The sequence below is a fragment of the Wasmannia auropunctata genome, unplaced genomic scaffold, assembly GCF_000956235.1.
Source record: "Wasmannia auropunctata unplaced genomic scaffold, wasmannia.A_1.0 LD334223.1, whole genome shotgun sequence".
In the NCBI taxonomy this organism is placed as follows: domain Eukaryota; kingdom Metazoa; phylum Arthropoda; class Insecta; order Hymenoptera; family Formicidae; genus Wasmannia; species Wasmannia auropunctata.
This window is the reverse complement of record NW_012028667.1, coordinates 1-12,285: the sequence shown is the minus strand read 5'-3', so window position 1 is coordinate 12,285 and position 12,285 is coordinate 1. Positions and strand designations below refer to the sequence as shown.

The following is a 12,285-nucleotide window of genomic DNA, read 5'->3' as shown; positions in this document are numbered from 1 at the left end:
TATATATATATATATATATATTAAGAATAAGTTAATTATAATCTTGTGTCTTAATTTTCTATACCGATGGAAATAATTAATTAAACAATTAAAACCATAAGATTTATTTACTTAATTATATGTAATGTCACGGCGTGATGTGGGATATGGAAAATTAAACTTATCGAAATAATACCGGTTTTAGAGAGTCCGGCCCCTGCTAAGAAGTCACTAATTTAACGTATGTTATCTTGTAACAGCTCGCGTTACAGTACTATGCGCTGTTTACGAGCGACATATTTTATCACGGTCGCCGCGTCAGAGTTATCTCTGTTAAATATTAACTATACTAATAAAGCACCGTCTTACGTGTGTAAGTCTAATAATATGTTCCTCTCTCGCGAAGAATGCTCTTTTAATCGTATGCAAGGCCAACTTATAATGCGAGAGCTCTCGTTAATTCTTTGTATAGATTTCCCAGATTTATAAGTAGAATTGTTCACAAAGGTATAAGAAATATAACTTTTTCCTCATAACGATCTTTTATCATACATGTGCATGCGCGATCGTGATGTATGTGTGTCTTTATCATTTTTAAAATTAAAAAGCGAAGTCGAGTTACATCACTTTGCTAACCTCATTGCGCAAGTCCGTTGCACAAGTAGTTATACCATAGACCTTATAAATATATGGCTTGCAATAGAAGCAAAGTCGTGTCCGGAAGTACGTTTCACGCATGTTGACACATATATGTCCTGAATGCACACAAGACGCGGCAACGCTTGGCGTTGTGTAGCCAATCACAATTTAATACTTTTATATAAGAGTAAAAAAGATAATCGATAAATTGATTGGCTACAACGCCAATTTTCGTCGGCATGCGAGGCAAGCGTTGCCGCGTCCTGTATCGGACCAATGACCAGCTAACACAAAGTCGCCATATTGATTTATATGAGATTCTCATTGGTCTAGCCGCCTTATGTTATGTTCATTCATTTTTATGCATTTCATGTGCTTCGGCCCTAATTATATGACCGTTTTAAGGCGATATCATATAAACAGTATAGAGTATATACCGTCCATACTTTATAAAGTCTATGGTTATGATCAATACTCTATAGTCTTCGTGCTGCTTGCACTTTTTGCACTCAGGATCTTCATTTTCTCTTTTTCTCCAACACCCAAATATGTATTTATCTCGTTTAAAGTGCAACAATTTTTTGAATTCGGAACACGAACTGTGTTTTGCAAAATTGTATTAGCGTGTTTTTTATACTGAAATATTGGCAATGACTGACAGAAAATGAAAGAGACGCTTATCTATTTATTAACGACAGTTTGTTTCAATCACATTAATTTGTTTTTAGTTTTGTTGTAAATATTTACATATATGTAAGGTAGCAGCATAATCGATATCGAGGTTATGTTATTGACAGATATACAACAAACATCTTAATTTATGTTACGCGATGTAATAATTGCAAAACGTTCTTTGCAATGATGACGACTATTGATGCTTCTCTATTTACATTGAAAAAAGAACAGAATGCTTGCAACAACAGCGATAGTGATAATAGCTCGGATAATATCGACGACTTCTCATCTGTGCCCTTACCATCACTTTTTAAAAATTCTGTCATTGTCGACGAATCCAACAATGAGTTCTTACATCTCACTGCAACGGCATGTTTCTTTATACATATTAAAAAAATATACACATTTGCGCGCACACTTTTTTTGCTTTAAAAAGATCGTAAAAAATTTGTTAATTTTTTCCAAAAAACTCAAAGACTTAGACTTACATCGTTTTATTTCTTAGCATTAGATATTAGGTATATTTATATTAGATATATCAGATTGATCAAAATTCTGGTAAACACTTTAAGTATAAAGAAATATTTGATTTGCCATTTATTTCAAATTCAGTTTGTTATTTTTAGACAACGAATAAAAATTTAGAAATTATCAAAATTATTGCAATCAAATGTTAATTTTACTTTAAGTTTAAAAAGTTTAAAATTTAAAAGATAATATTTATGCTTATTAGTATAATAATAAATAACTTAATCGGGGAATCAAATTGTTTTAAAATGTTTTGTTCTAATAAAAGTAACTTTTTAATATTGTTAATAACTTTATCACATAGAGAGAGTAACTGTTATACAATATATATTTGTATAGGTTCGTGCTGTATATTTATCTTATCTTCATAAATGCTTACTTAGTAATTATGCAACTTGTTACAAGCAAAATGATGATGTATCAATTGAACGTATTGAAGTGAAAAAGTGTGCAGATCAAATGGAATTACATGCTGTCCAATTGGCATTAGAAGCTAATTTATACAGACAAAATATGCTAAAAATGGTAAGAAATATAATAAATAAATAGAAAATATTGTTGAAAATGATTAATGGAGCTAGACAATATATTAATGAGTTTTATAATTTATTTAGGTTTTATCATCGACATTTTATGTCATTAATGCTAGCTTCTCTATCCTTGCAGATTAACGACGTAAAATCACATACAATAAAAAAAAAAGTCTATAAAAAATTAGTAATATTTTTAGAAACACCAAAAGATAAAATTGATATTGCTGTACAAACAGATGACACATGGATGGATTTGGAAGGAACAAATATACAAAGTATATCTTTTATGTCCAATTGTGAGAAATCATTGCCTGAAATAGCATTACCTATTATGAATTATAGTAATTTCTGCAAAAGTAAGAATGCTGCGGAAGATTTTAATGATGAAGCAGATATGCAAATGCTGCAGAGCACAGCGAAAGAAAAATCTAACAATGCTAGTCCTGAATTTAATGATGAAATAAATTCTCATATAATGGATAATGTATCTATTTACAGAAATGAAGATGAAAATTCACGAGATTCCTTATTACAACATATGCAGGATATGTTTTGCGAAAGTGATGATAGTAGCGATCTTACGAGACTAATTGAGAAACATTCTGGTGTTACTAAAGCAAACATTGATAAAGAAATTAATAAGATATGTTCGGAAGCGGACATTATTGCAGACTCAAATCTTTTTCATGTTCCACTAGGTAATAATGTAGCGAGGCCTAACGTAGCAAAAGTAAATACAAGCGAAGGAAGAATCAGCTTTAGTCGCTATAAAGAAATGCAAAGTAGAAGATCCATTAAATTAAAGGGAATCAATGCAAACGAAACTGCAGTTGAAAGCAAGCAAAAACAAAAGATAAATGCTATTTGGTTTGTGGAACGCGTGCATCAAGTTTCGAAATTGAAAGCTAAAATGACTGAGTTATCATTGACAAATTATCGAAGGCACGGAATAGTAAAAGAAAAATTTCTTCGTTTATTTGGAGAATTTGAGGAAGAAGAAATGATGCCAGATTCACCAATTTGTATAGAGGAACATTTACCGGCTTGCAAAGAAAGAATAGCACCTTGGATTGTGAAATACTTAATGCCATTCTATAAAAAAAGAAGAATTAAAGACCGTCAGCTTTTCAAAGCTGTTGCAAAGTACATTACAGATATGCTTATTATAGAGAATACTTTTCCAGGTGAGTCGTGTCCACTGGTCGAACACAATGATGTTTTTCAGTACACGTTAAAAAAATTCGACAATTTTGTATAAAAATAAGTTAATGTTTAATAATAGTAAATAATAAAATATATTTGTGTAATATAATATTTTGGTCGTTTCGTATTCAAGTATTTCGATATAACACCAATAGAGAGGATTGTACGATTTGGAATACTTTGTCAAAAAGAGTTAGTTGTTGGAAAAAAACACTAATTTTAATTTCTTTAATTCAAATATTTTATATTGTGTATTGCTTCCTTTTTTTATAATTGAATAAAGAAAAAATATTGATGCCAGAAAAATGTATAGCAGCTGCTCTAAATGTACCTTACAATGTTTAACTTGATTCACAATATAGCGATATAAAAGTATATACTAAAACATTATTTTGTAGTCACAATATTCATATATTCTCCTGTTTATTTCAGAACAAGAGTGTGTAAACAAGTATATAGAAGATTACTTCAAGAACAAGAAGTTTATTAAGACTAAGCAGGATATATATCTATAAAAGAGATTGGCATTATATCAGTTTAATATGCAATACAAATCATTGAAAGTCATTAGAAATTGTACCTCGATATAGATCATTTTCTTCTCTCGCATAACATTTTTGATCTTTTGTTTATGCATCACATGATGGAATTAGATGTATTGTATGTTACAATGTAAATACGTATCATGAATAAAACAAAATTCTGAAAAAATTTCGAGAAAGGTGCGCGTGCGCGCACAAAATTTTTTTTGTGTAAAATCTTTCTGCATATATTTCTATTTTTTGTTGATTAAAACTGAAGAGGTATCAATTTATATATCAATTTTTAATTATGTTAAACAATACACTAGCTACATAATTAACAAAATGAGGAGTACATTTTACGATATAATTCTTATGAATAACATTTTTTTATTTTACTTATTTCTTTCGTTATAAACAGTATCATATGATAACAGTAGACAGAATCAACCTAGTAACATGTAAGAATGATTTTGTCAATTTACCATTTATTTCTTTATAAAGATGCTTAACTATGTTTTCGTGTAATAATATTTAAAGAATAAACTAGAAGTGGATATTTCCAAAAATAAGTATCCCGAATTGATATCGTAGCACTGGAAGCTTATTTATAGTTTTTGCAAGAATATAGAAGAATATTCGTGACTCCCAAACAAGATGTCAATAATATAATGAAAACGCGATCAAAAATGTGACGGTTTGGTGGAAAAGATATTTGTGATACTTTTTTATGGCGACTTATGTATTACGTATCTTCCCAGGTACATAATTCTTATCTATTACCGGTTCTTGCAGAAACATGTGCAAACATCGTTCGTTCTGTGCCAAAGGATGTCCAGCTATTCTGAAATACAAATGCCAATATGCAATACAAACAGAGACATTGTACACAATTACAATACAATTCATATATACAGATAAAAATTAATTAAAATTTTTTAAAGTATACTGTACATATATGTATACAATTGTACTACGATTTGAATAAATGGAGTCAATAAAATAAACGATTTCAATAGAATACATTTAGAAATATCTTTATGTAACTTTATTAACGTTGCAAACTGTCATCATTGGAAATCTTCATTTATTTGAAAAAAATCATTTTTCAAATAAATGAAGACTTCCAATGATGACAGTTTGCAACGTTAATTCAATTTGATCATAAAAATAGCGTGTTGTCGAGTCAGTCTTTTTACAAAAATTATGTTCAATTTGAACATGAGGCGAAAGTAACATAAAGATATTTCTAAATCATGTATATGTATTCTATTTTGATGCAAAGAAATAATTTGATGCATGGTGCAAAGAAATAATACGCCAGCTAAGCTATCTATAAAATTTATTATTTAATCTAGTGCTGTATGTACGGTAATTGTTTAAAAAATTTTATTTAATTTTTTTTTTGAAAATTTAGGTAAAACGGGATTTTTATTTTTTAGGCGCGTTTATATTTATTTGAAAGAAACAAATATCGACAGGCTGGAATAAGATGTGATATCTATTCCAGCCTATCGATATTTGTTTCTGTCAAATAAATATAAATATGCTTAAAAAATAAAAATTCCGTTGTACCTAAATTTTCAAAAAAATTAAATATAATTTTTTAAACAATTACCGTACATACAGCAGTAGATAAAATAATTAGTTTTATAGATAGCTTAGTTGGCATTTTTTCTTTGCATGAAACAATAAGCTGTATAACTTTCTGTTGTACATAAAAAACAATATGCTCACTTGTTAACAAAAACTTCCAAGCCTTTTCTTCGATCTTCGATAAAATCTTCTTCAAATATTCCATCGTCTCCACGAAAAGGCATTTGACGTTTCCATGCTTTTCCTGGTAAAGGTGGTACCACAATCTATAATTTACCAAAAAAAATATACCAAAAGTAGTTTACTATCTGATATTACATATCGTAAGATACAAGAAATACAAAAGTATCAAAAAAGGGCAAAGGAATTTGTGGATGCTGCCTGAGAGAAGCCAGGCATTTTTCTCGCATGTTATCGTCAACAATATACGCTTTCATATTTTCACAGTTCAATAATAAGTTGATGAAATAAATGTAATTTTCTCAAATATAGCTGATAAAAAATGCAGGATACTTTTTTCACTTTTTGTAAAACTTAATTTATAAATGAAAGTGTATGTAAAAGATTCATTCTATAATAAAAGTCTTTGTTGAATTTGAGCCTCGCTTTTAAGTATATTTACCTCTTTCAATAACTAACCTTACTATCTCTTTCTAATTCATTTCTCAGCCATTCAAAATCACTGTAACGTCTTCTTACTGTTGAGTCCTTAACTTTAAAGACTGGTAAGTTTGTCTGAAAAAAAAAAGATGATAAACATTGAAAAGACTATATGTTTCTTAACAAAAACATTTGCAAGTCTTCAACGTCTTGAAATATTTGTGATACGTGTGCATATTGCATATGCATACGTAGATGCATTTCCATACATCATCTATCTCTTACATCTATCCTTCAATGTTTTTCAATATTATAGTTTTATCCCTTTGTTGTTCCGAATATCAAGCTAGTCCGAATTTATAGACGGTCTTGACGTCATAAAAATAAAAAATATAAATACATTGGATTCTCGAAAATATTACATTTGTTTCGAAATCTGAGCGAATTGAGCAGCAGAAATGTATGTCGGTCTTTATCAATACCGATAGCGGGAACAACCCACGATATAAGCATGGTCTGATCAATTAATGGGCATGACTGAATTATGATTATTCAATACGACTGTTTCGCATTACTGCGGACGTAAAAGTTATTGGAAAAACTAAATTTCGACATATGTACGAAACGTTGAACGTGGTACAAATGTATAAAGCAAAATGGATATTACTCACCCTCATACGAACTTCGTAATCGGTATATCGTTTCTTGCCGACGCCGTGTGTGATCGGATTAATCACATCGATCTCAAGGAAATTCGCAGGTGCTGCGTAAGCGTCGTCCAGCGTTTGTTTTTTCACATTTAAGCGCCGCGTTGCGTCTACAGTCGTGTCCGCCATTACAAGTTTCAATTAAATACGCGTTCGCTTCGTTCTTCGTTTCTACAAAATGCTCAAAAACACTACCGACATGCAGTGAATGTTCCGAAGCACCGCCAGAAATGACAGCGCTTGGTAACTTGACACAATTCGTCTCTCTCTCTCTCTTCCCCCTCTCTTTCTTTCTCACCCTCCGCTACGTCACACATTACACGCACCCTCGTGCGTATTGTATGTCGTATACAGTGTCGTTCATGCCGTCCTTATTGGATGTAGCTTAATCCATTTTTTCTTAATTGAACAACTTTATTCATCTTTTCGCAATTTTAAATGTAATGTCCAATATGATAATAATTTGATATGGCCGGGGCTTTACGCTTCGGATATTTATTATTTCTATGATAAATAAGTTTATAAAAAAAATTTGTTTCTTTGAGTTTTTTGGAACGCACAGCGATACCAAATGAGTCTAATCACTCAACTATAATAATATTGAACTGGACGAGCATCGATATGTCACTTTTTCGTCGAGGAAAAAATGTTCTCAAGCAAATGACAAAAGTGTTTTTTTTATTCTCATTGCGCATGCACAGTAGGTGTTTCGTTTTGTATAAATGCGTAATAGGAAGTATTAAAAACTTTCTATTGCGCATGCGCAGTGGGAATAAAAGGAACGGTATTCGAGTCAGCCTGGTTACCGAGAGAGCAAGATTGAATGTGACAATTGGATCTATGTATGTACATACATACGTACATACAAGTGAGAACCAATCATGTTCAATTGTTCAATGAGTGCTCGCTGCTTCATTCAACATAAACATGGCCGTTATTTATTTATTTTTATTTTCTATATTATGGCCCACTCGCAATCAACTCATTACACATTTATATCAATAATTCTTGTTTCAGAGCAAAATGATTCAATACAAAAAAGTCGTTTCAATATTATTTTTTAATTACTATTCCGTTATTATGACGAATATGTATTATGTGTACATACATGTATAAATACGCTCAGTAAACCGAAATCTTCTCAATGTGTGAAAAGTATACAGTTTGACAAATATACTTATGGAAAATCCGTTTTTACACAATACATTCTCAATTTCTTTTATCTTTAAATTATTTATTCTGACATTTATTAAATTGTGTATCCTGTAGCTATTATATATGCGTAATTATATATATTTTGCGTTATATGCACAATAAAATAGTTATTTCCCTTGCTAAAGTAACATTTCTTTCTAAACGATATTACAAATAATCATATAGAACATATGTAGCATTAATATTCTAATACGAAATACAGCGTTCAAATTTCTGGGATTTAAAAAGTATAAAGATTAAAAAATCTTCCTTAATAATATTTTATATGTGCCGTTCAGTTTGCACCACGATACTGTATATCTTACTCTTCTAGAAAGAAATATTGTCCAGCTCTTTTCTGTTCCAAGTCCTACGAAAAGAGAAATTGATTAAAATTGTGCCCTTAAAAAATACAAGATTTTTTTACAATACGCGCATGCGTGAATATAAGGTAAAAGCAAAGAAAATTAAATATTTTTAGCTGTTTGCGTGGATAAAGTGTATAGAGCAAAAGAATTTTATGAAAATATATTTTACATTACCCAATCAAATTGCGATATGTTATAGCTGTTAATACTTTATTGTTAAGAATGGATTGAATATTTTCGATAAGATCTACGCCCTCTCAGATTCGAGAAACTCCATATCGCATATAAAAGTTATACGTACCTTTACCGACTGATTTTTATTGATTCTTGGTCTAAAGTTATTGGGATCTCTTCTGAAAGTGATGCCCAATAGTTCCAAAAATCTGTTCATACCATTTAACAAAGATTGAGGACTATGAGCAGTGGTTGATAAAGATGGTGTACCAGAAAATACTATCACACGATCAGCCAAGTATGTAGCCATGATGAAATCGTGTTCCACTACGAATCCTGTTTTCTTTGCATGTAATATAAATCTGAAATGTAAATGTATATGAAAATAAAATTTATAGTATTCATTTACAAATTCACATTCACATTTCTAGACAATAATACTTAAATCCAATTATGACATACCTCTTGATGACCTTTGCAGCAACTAAACGTTGTTCGGAATCCAAATACGCAGATGGCTCATCAATTAAATAAACATCAGCTGGCTTTCCTAGGCAAAGAGCTAGTGCAACTCGTTGTAATTCTCCTCCAGAAAGATTTTGCACTTCTTGATCCATAATATCGTCGATCTTCAAAGGTTTCATTACATCGGTTACAAATTGAGGATGCACGTATGCATCTCGGACCTTCTCGTGTAACAACTGCCTGACAATACCTTGAGATTTGGGGCTTATCTTTTGTGGTTTATAACTGATGTGAAGTTGAGGGATACTTTCTGCAAAGTAACCACTTTATTATCACGACACAAGACATATATCATGTGACGTACATACTAGAATTATTGATAAATAACATTTAAGAAATAATCTAAAACAAAGAAAAGACGATTGTCCTTGTAAATACGTAGATATACCTGATCCATCATCCGGAGGTAAATTGCCAGCCAGCATTCTGATAAACGTTGTTTTACCAGTTCCATTTTCTCCTAGCAAGACAAGTATTTCTGAATCGGTGAATTGTCCTTTTTCGACGTTTAATTCAAATGTTCCCATTGTTTTCGTCATAGCAGGATACTCATAGTGATTCATGCGTTTCACCTCTTCCTCGGTTGCACTTTCCGCTACTTTGAATACAAGAGATTCTTCACGAAATCGTAAATTTTCCGTGGGAACAAATCCATCGAGAAAAATGTTTATTCCTTCTCTTACAGAAAAAGGCATGGTAACAACGCCATATGCACCAGGAACGCCATACAGACAACAAATAAAGTCAGACAAATAGTCCAAAACCGATAAATCATGCTCCACAACGATTATGAACCTATTAAGACACAAGTAATAAATATATTAACAATTTAATAAAAATTAATCACATTTTTTTTACAAATACTTACTTGTCTGGATGAATGAGAGACCTAATAGTTACAGCAGCATTGAGACGCTGTTTGACATCTAGATAAGAAGAAGGTTCATCGAACATGAAAATATCTCCATTCTGGATGCATACCATTGCACAAGCAAATCGCTGAAGCTCACCACCAGAAAGTGCTTCGATACCTCGATCACGTATATGCAGTAAATCTAAGAAAAATATGTATTAACTAAAGTGTAAACCCAATTAATCTTTACGAAAAGAATGGCAAAAATAAAGATAACAATTCTTACTTACCGAGCATTTCACAAATTTCCATTTGATTCTTGCATTCATCTTTTTTATCTAAAAGCTGCTGCACGGTACCTTTCACAGCTTTAGGAATTTGATCAACATATTGAGGTTTAATAAGTGCCTTTAAATCATCTTCCAAAATTTTTGTAAAATAATTCTGCAGTTCACTACCTCTGAAATGGCTCAAAATCTCTGTCCAATCTGGTGGATCCTGTTAGAATAAAAATGCTTTGTGTGCTATACATTTTTTTAGTAAGTCCACACACATGTATATATATATATATATATACATATATATACATATACATATGCCTATATGTATATATTACAAGATACGGTATTCACATACGGAATATCTTCCCAAGTTTGGTTTTTGCTTGCCAGCTAAAATTTTAAGGGCAGTTGATTTACCAATCCCGTTAGTTCCTACGAGTCCTAAAACTTCACCGGGACGTGGAATAGGAAGTCTGTGTAGCTTAAACGAATTCTTAGAATAACGATGTGTTGTTTCTTTTTCCAAATTACTGGGAAGATTAATAATGGATATCGCTTCAAAGGGACATTTCTGTAAAAAAAAAAAAACTTTTGTTATTGTTACCAATATTAAAAATGATTAATTTTAATTCATGACTATTACATAATATATAGACAATCATTGTACAGAGAAGTTAAACAATCTCTCTGTACTTTTGATTCATTATTCTAAAGAACGTCTTAACGCTCAATAAATGTAATATTTATTAATTTTATTAACTACATCAAAAAATTATATTATTACATGTATAATGATAGTATCACATAGATACCTTGACACAGATACCACAACCAATACATAGTTCCTCAGAAATAGCTGCAATTTTACTGTTTGGATTAACTTCTATACAAAGTTTTCCCATTCGTACTACAGGACAAGATCTCTTGCATTCTTGTCTACACCGTTTAGGTTTACATTTATCAGAATTCACGATTGCTATACGGGTCAAACGATCTGTCTCTTCCATTGACTTTTTTGGTGGCATAATGATGCTGGCTAATTTAGGAAAATAAAAAAATTAACAAGACTTATACATTAAATACAAAATATATGTAAACTGCACAAAACAATGAATACAAAAAAAACTAATATTATAAAATAACAAAAAATTTAAACCAACCAGAATTTTGTAACTTATAATTTTTAATTTAATAATATTTCGATAAATTCTTATTGTGCATAAAATGATACATTTATAAGGTGTTTAGTTGATACTTATGATAATAATTATTACACATCCCTCAAACATCACTTAAATATGATAAATGAGCAAAAGAAAAGGATAAGCAAAAAAACGAATTAATAAAAAAAACAGAAAAACAAATATGAATAACCAAAGGTGCATTAAACTGTATATTGACCAAATTTTAATTGTCACGAATGTAAAAGCTGTTAACTCTCAAGCGACTTGTACCCTAACCTATTATTCAATTGACGATGCTAAAGTTTGTTTCAAAATATTTCGGAAATAAACACCAAAGTTATCGTAAGTGTTATTAAGAACAAATTGTCTCAAATAAAAAGTTAAAAAAGAAGCAATGTAATACAATATATTAATACATACAGATTAAACGACTCAAAAACGTGGAAGAATTCAGAGGAAGTGACTTCAAACGGTCTGAATCAATGCGTTCCGAGTTCCGACCTTTCCAGACCCTCCTAAGGGTGCGTTCCCACTGAGCGCGGCACGCGTCGCGTTATCCGAACTGACCAATCAAAACAACCCATTACTTTGCGTTAAGCCGGTTCTACATTAGTTGCAAGCCGATAGCAAGCTTGCTGCGACAGCCAATCCGAAGCATTGATTTCAAAATACAAGCTTCAGATTGGCTGTTGCAACAATCTTGCGATCGGCTTGCAACTAATGTA

The 12,285-nt window shown here is 31.1% G+C and overlaps 4 protein-coding genes across 6 annotated transcripts in view; 1 reads left to right on the top strand and 3 right to left on the bottom strand.

Annotated features, from left to right (window-relative positions):
- Positions 1-564, bottom strand: part of LOC105459028 — a 10,439-nt gene extending 9,875 nt beyond the window's left edge. For both annotated transcript variants that reach the window (XM_011704697.1, XM_011704695.1), the window contains exon 1: positions 349-564. The gene's annotated coding sequence lies outside the window, so the exon portion shown is untranslated. The remainder of the gene's footprint in view (positions 1-348) is intronic.
- A 524-nt stretch (positions 565-1,088) lies between these two features.
- Positions 1,089-4,268, top strand: LOC105459027. Of its 2 annotated transcripts, XM_011704691.1 has the most exons (5): positions 1,089-1,315; positions 1,416-1,662; positions 2,161-2,346; positions 2,488-3,538; positions 3,990-4,268. In XM_011704691.1, exons 2-5 carry the CDS (start codon positions 1,477-1,479, stop codon positions 4,070-4,072), a joined length of 1,506 nt encoding a protein of 501 aa, XP_011702993.1. In that variant the 5' UTR covers positions 1,089-1,315; positions 1,416-1,476; the 3' UTR covers positions 4,073-4,268. The 2 variants fall into 2 exon arrangements, with proteins under 2 accessions (XP_011702993.1, XP_011702992.1); XM_011704690.1 differs by having other exon boundaries at positions 1,089-1,662.
- A 95-nt stretch (positions 4,269-4,363) lies between these two features.
- Positions 4,364-7,673, bottom strand: LOC105459026 (sorting nexin-12). The gene is made up of 4 exons (XM_011704689.1): positions 6,946-7,673; positions 6,314-6,409; positions 5,816-5,940; positions 4,364-4,922 (listed from the first exon to the last, which is right to left on the bottom strand). Exons 1-4 carry the CDS (start codon positions 7,108-7,110, stop codon positions 4,817-4,819), a joined length of 492 nt encoding a protein of 163 aa, XP_011702991.1. The 5' UTR covers positions 7,111-7,673; the 3' UTR covers positions 4,364-4,816.
- A 350-nt stretch (positions 7,674-8,023) lies between these two features.
- Positions 8,024-12,060, bottom strand: LOC105459025 (ATP-binding cassette sub-family E member 1). The gene is made up of 9 exons (XM_011704688.1): positions 11,981-12,060; positions 11,189-11,412; positions 10,732-10,947; positions 10,386-10,593; positions 10,111-10,297; positions 9,631-10,037; positions 9,180-9,492; positions 8,845-9,079; positions 8,024-8,545 (listed from the first exon to the last, which is right to left on the bottom strand). The coding sequence occupies exons 2-9, from the start codon at positions 11,399-11,401 to the stop codon at positions 8,498-8,500; spliced, it is 1,827 nt and encodes a 608-aa protein (XP_011702990.1). The 5' UTR covers positions 11,402-11,412; positions 11,981-12,060; the 3' UTR covers positions 8,024-8,497.
- Between the last annotated feature and the right edge of the window lie 225 nt (positions 12,061-12,285).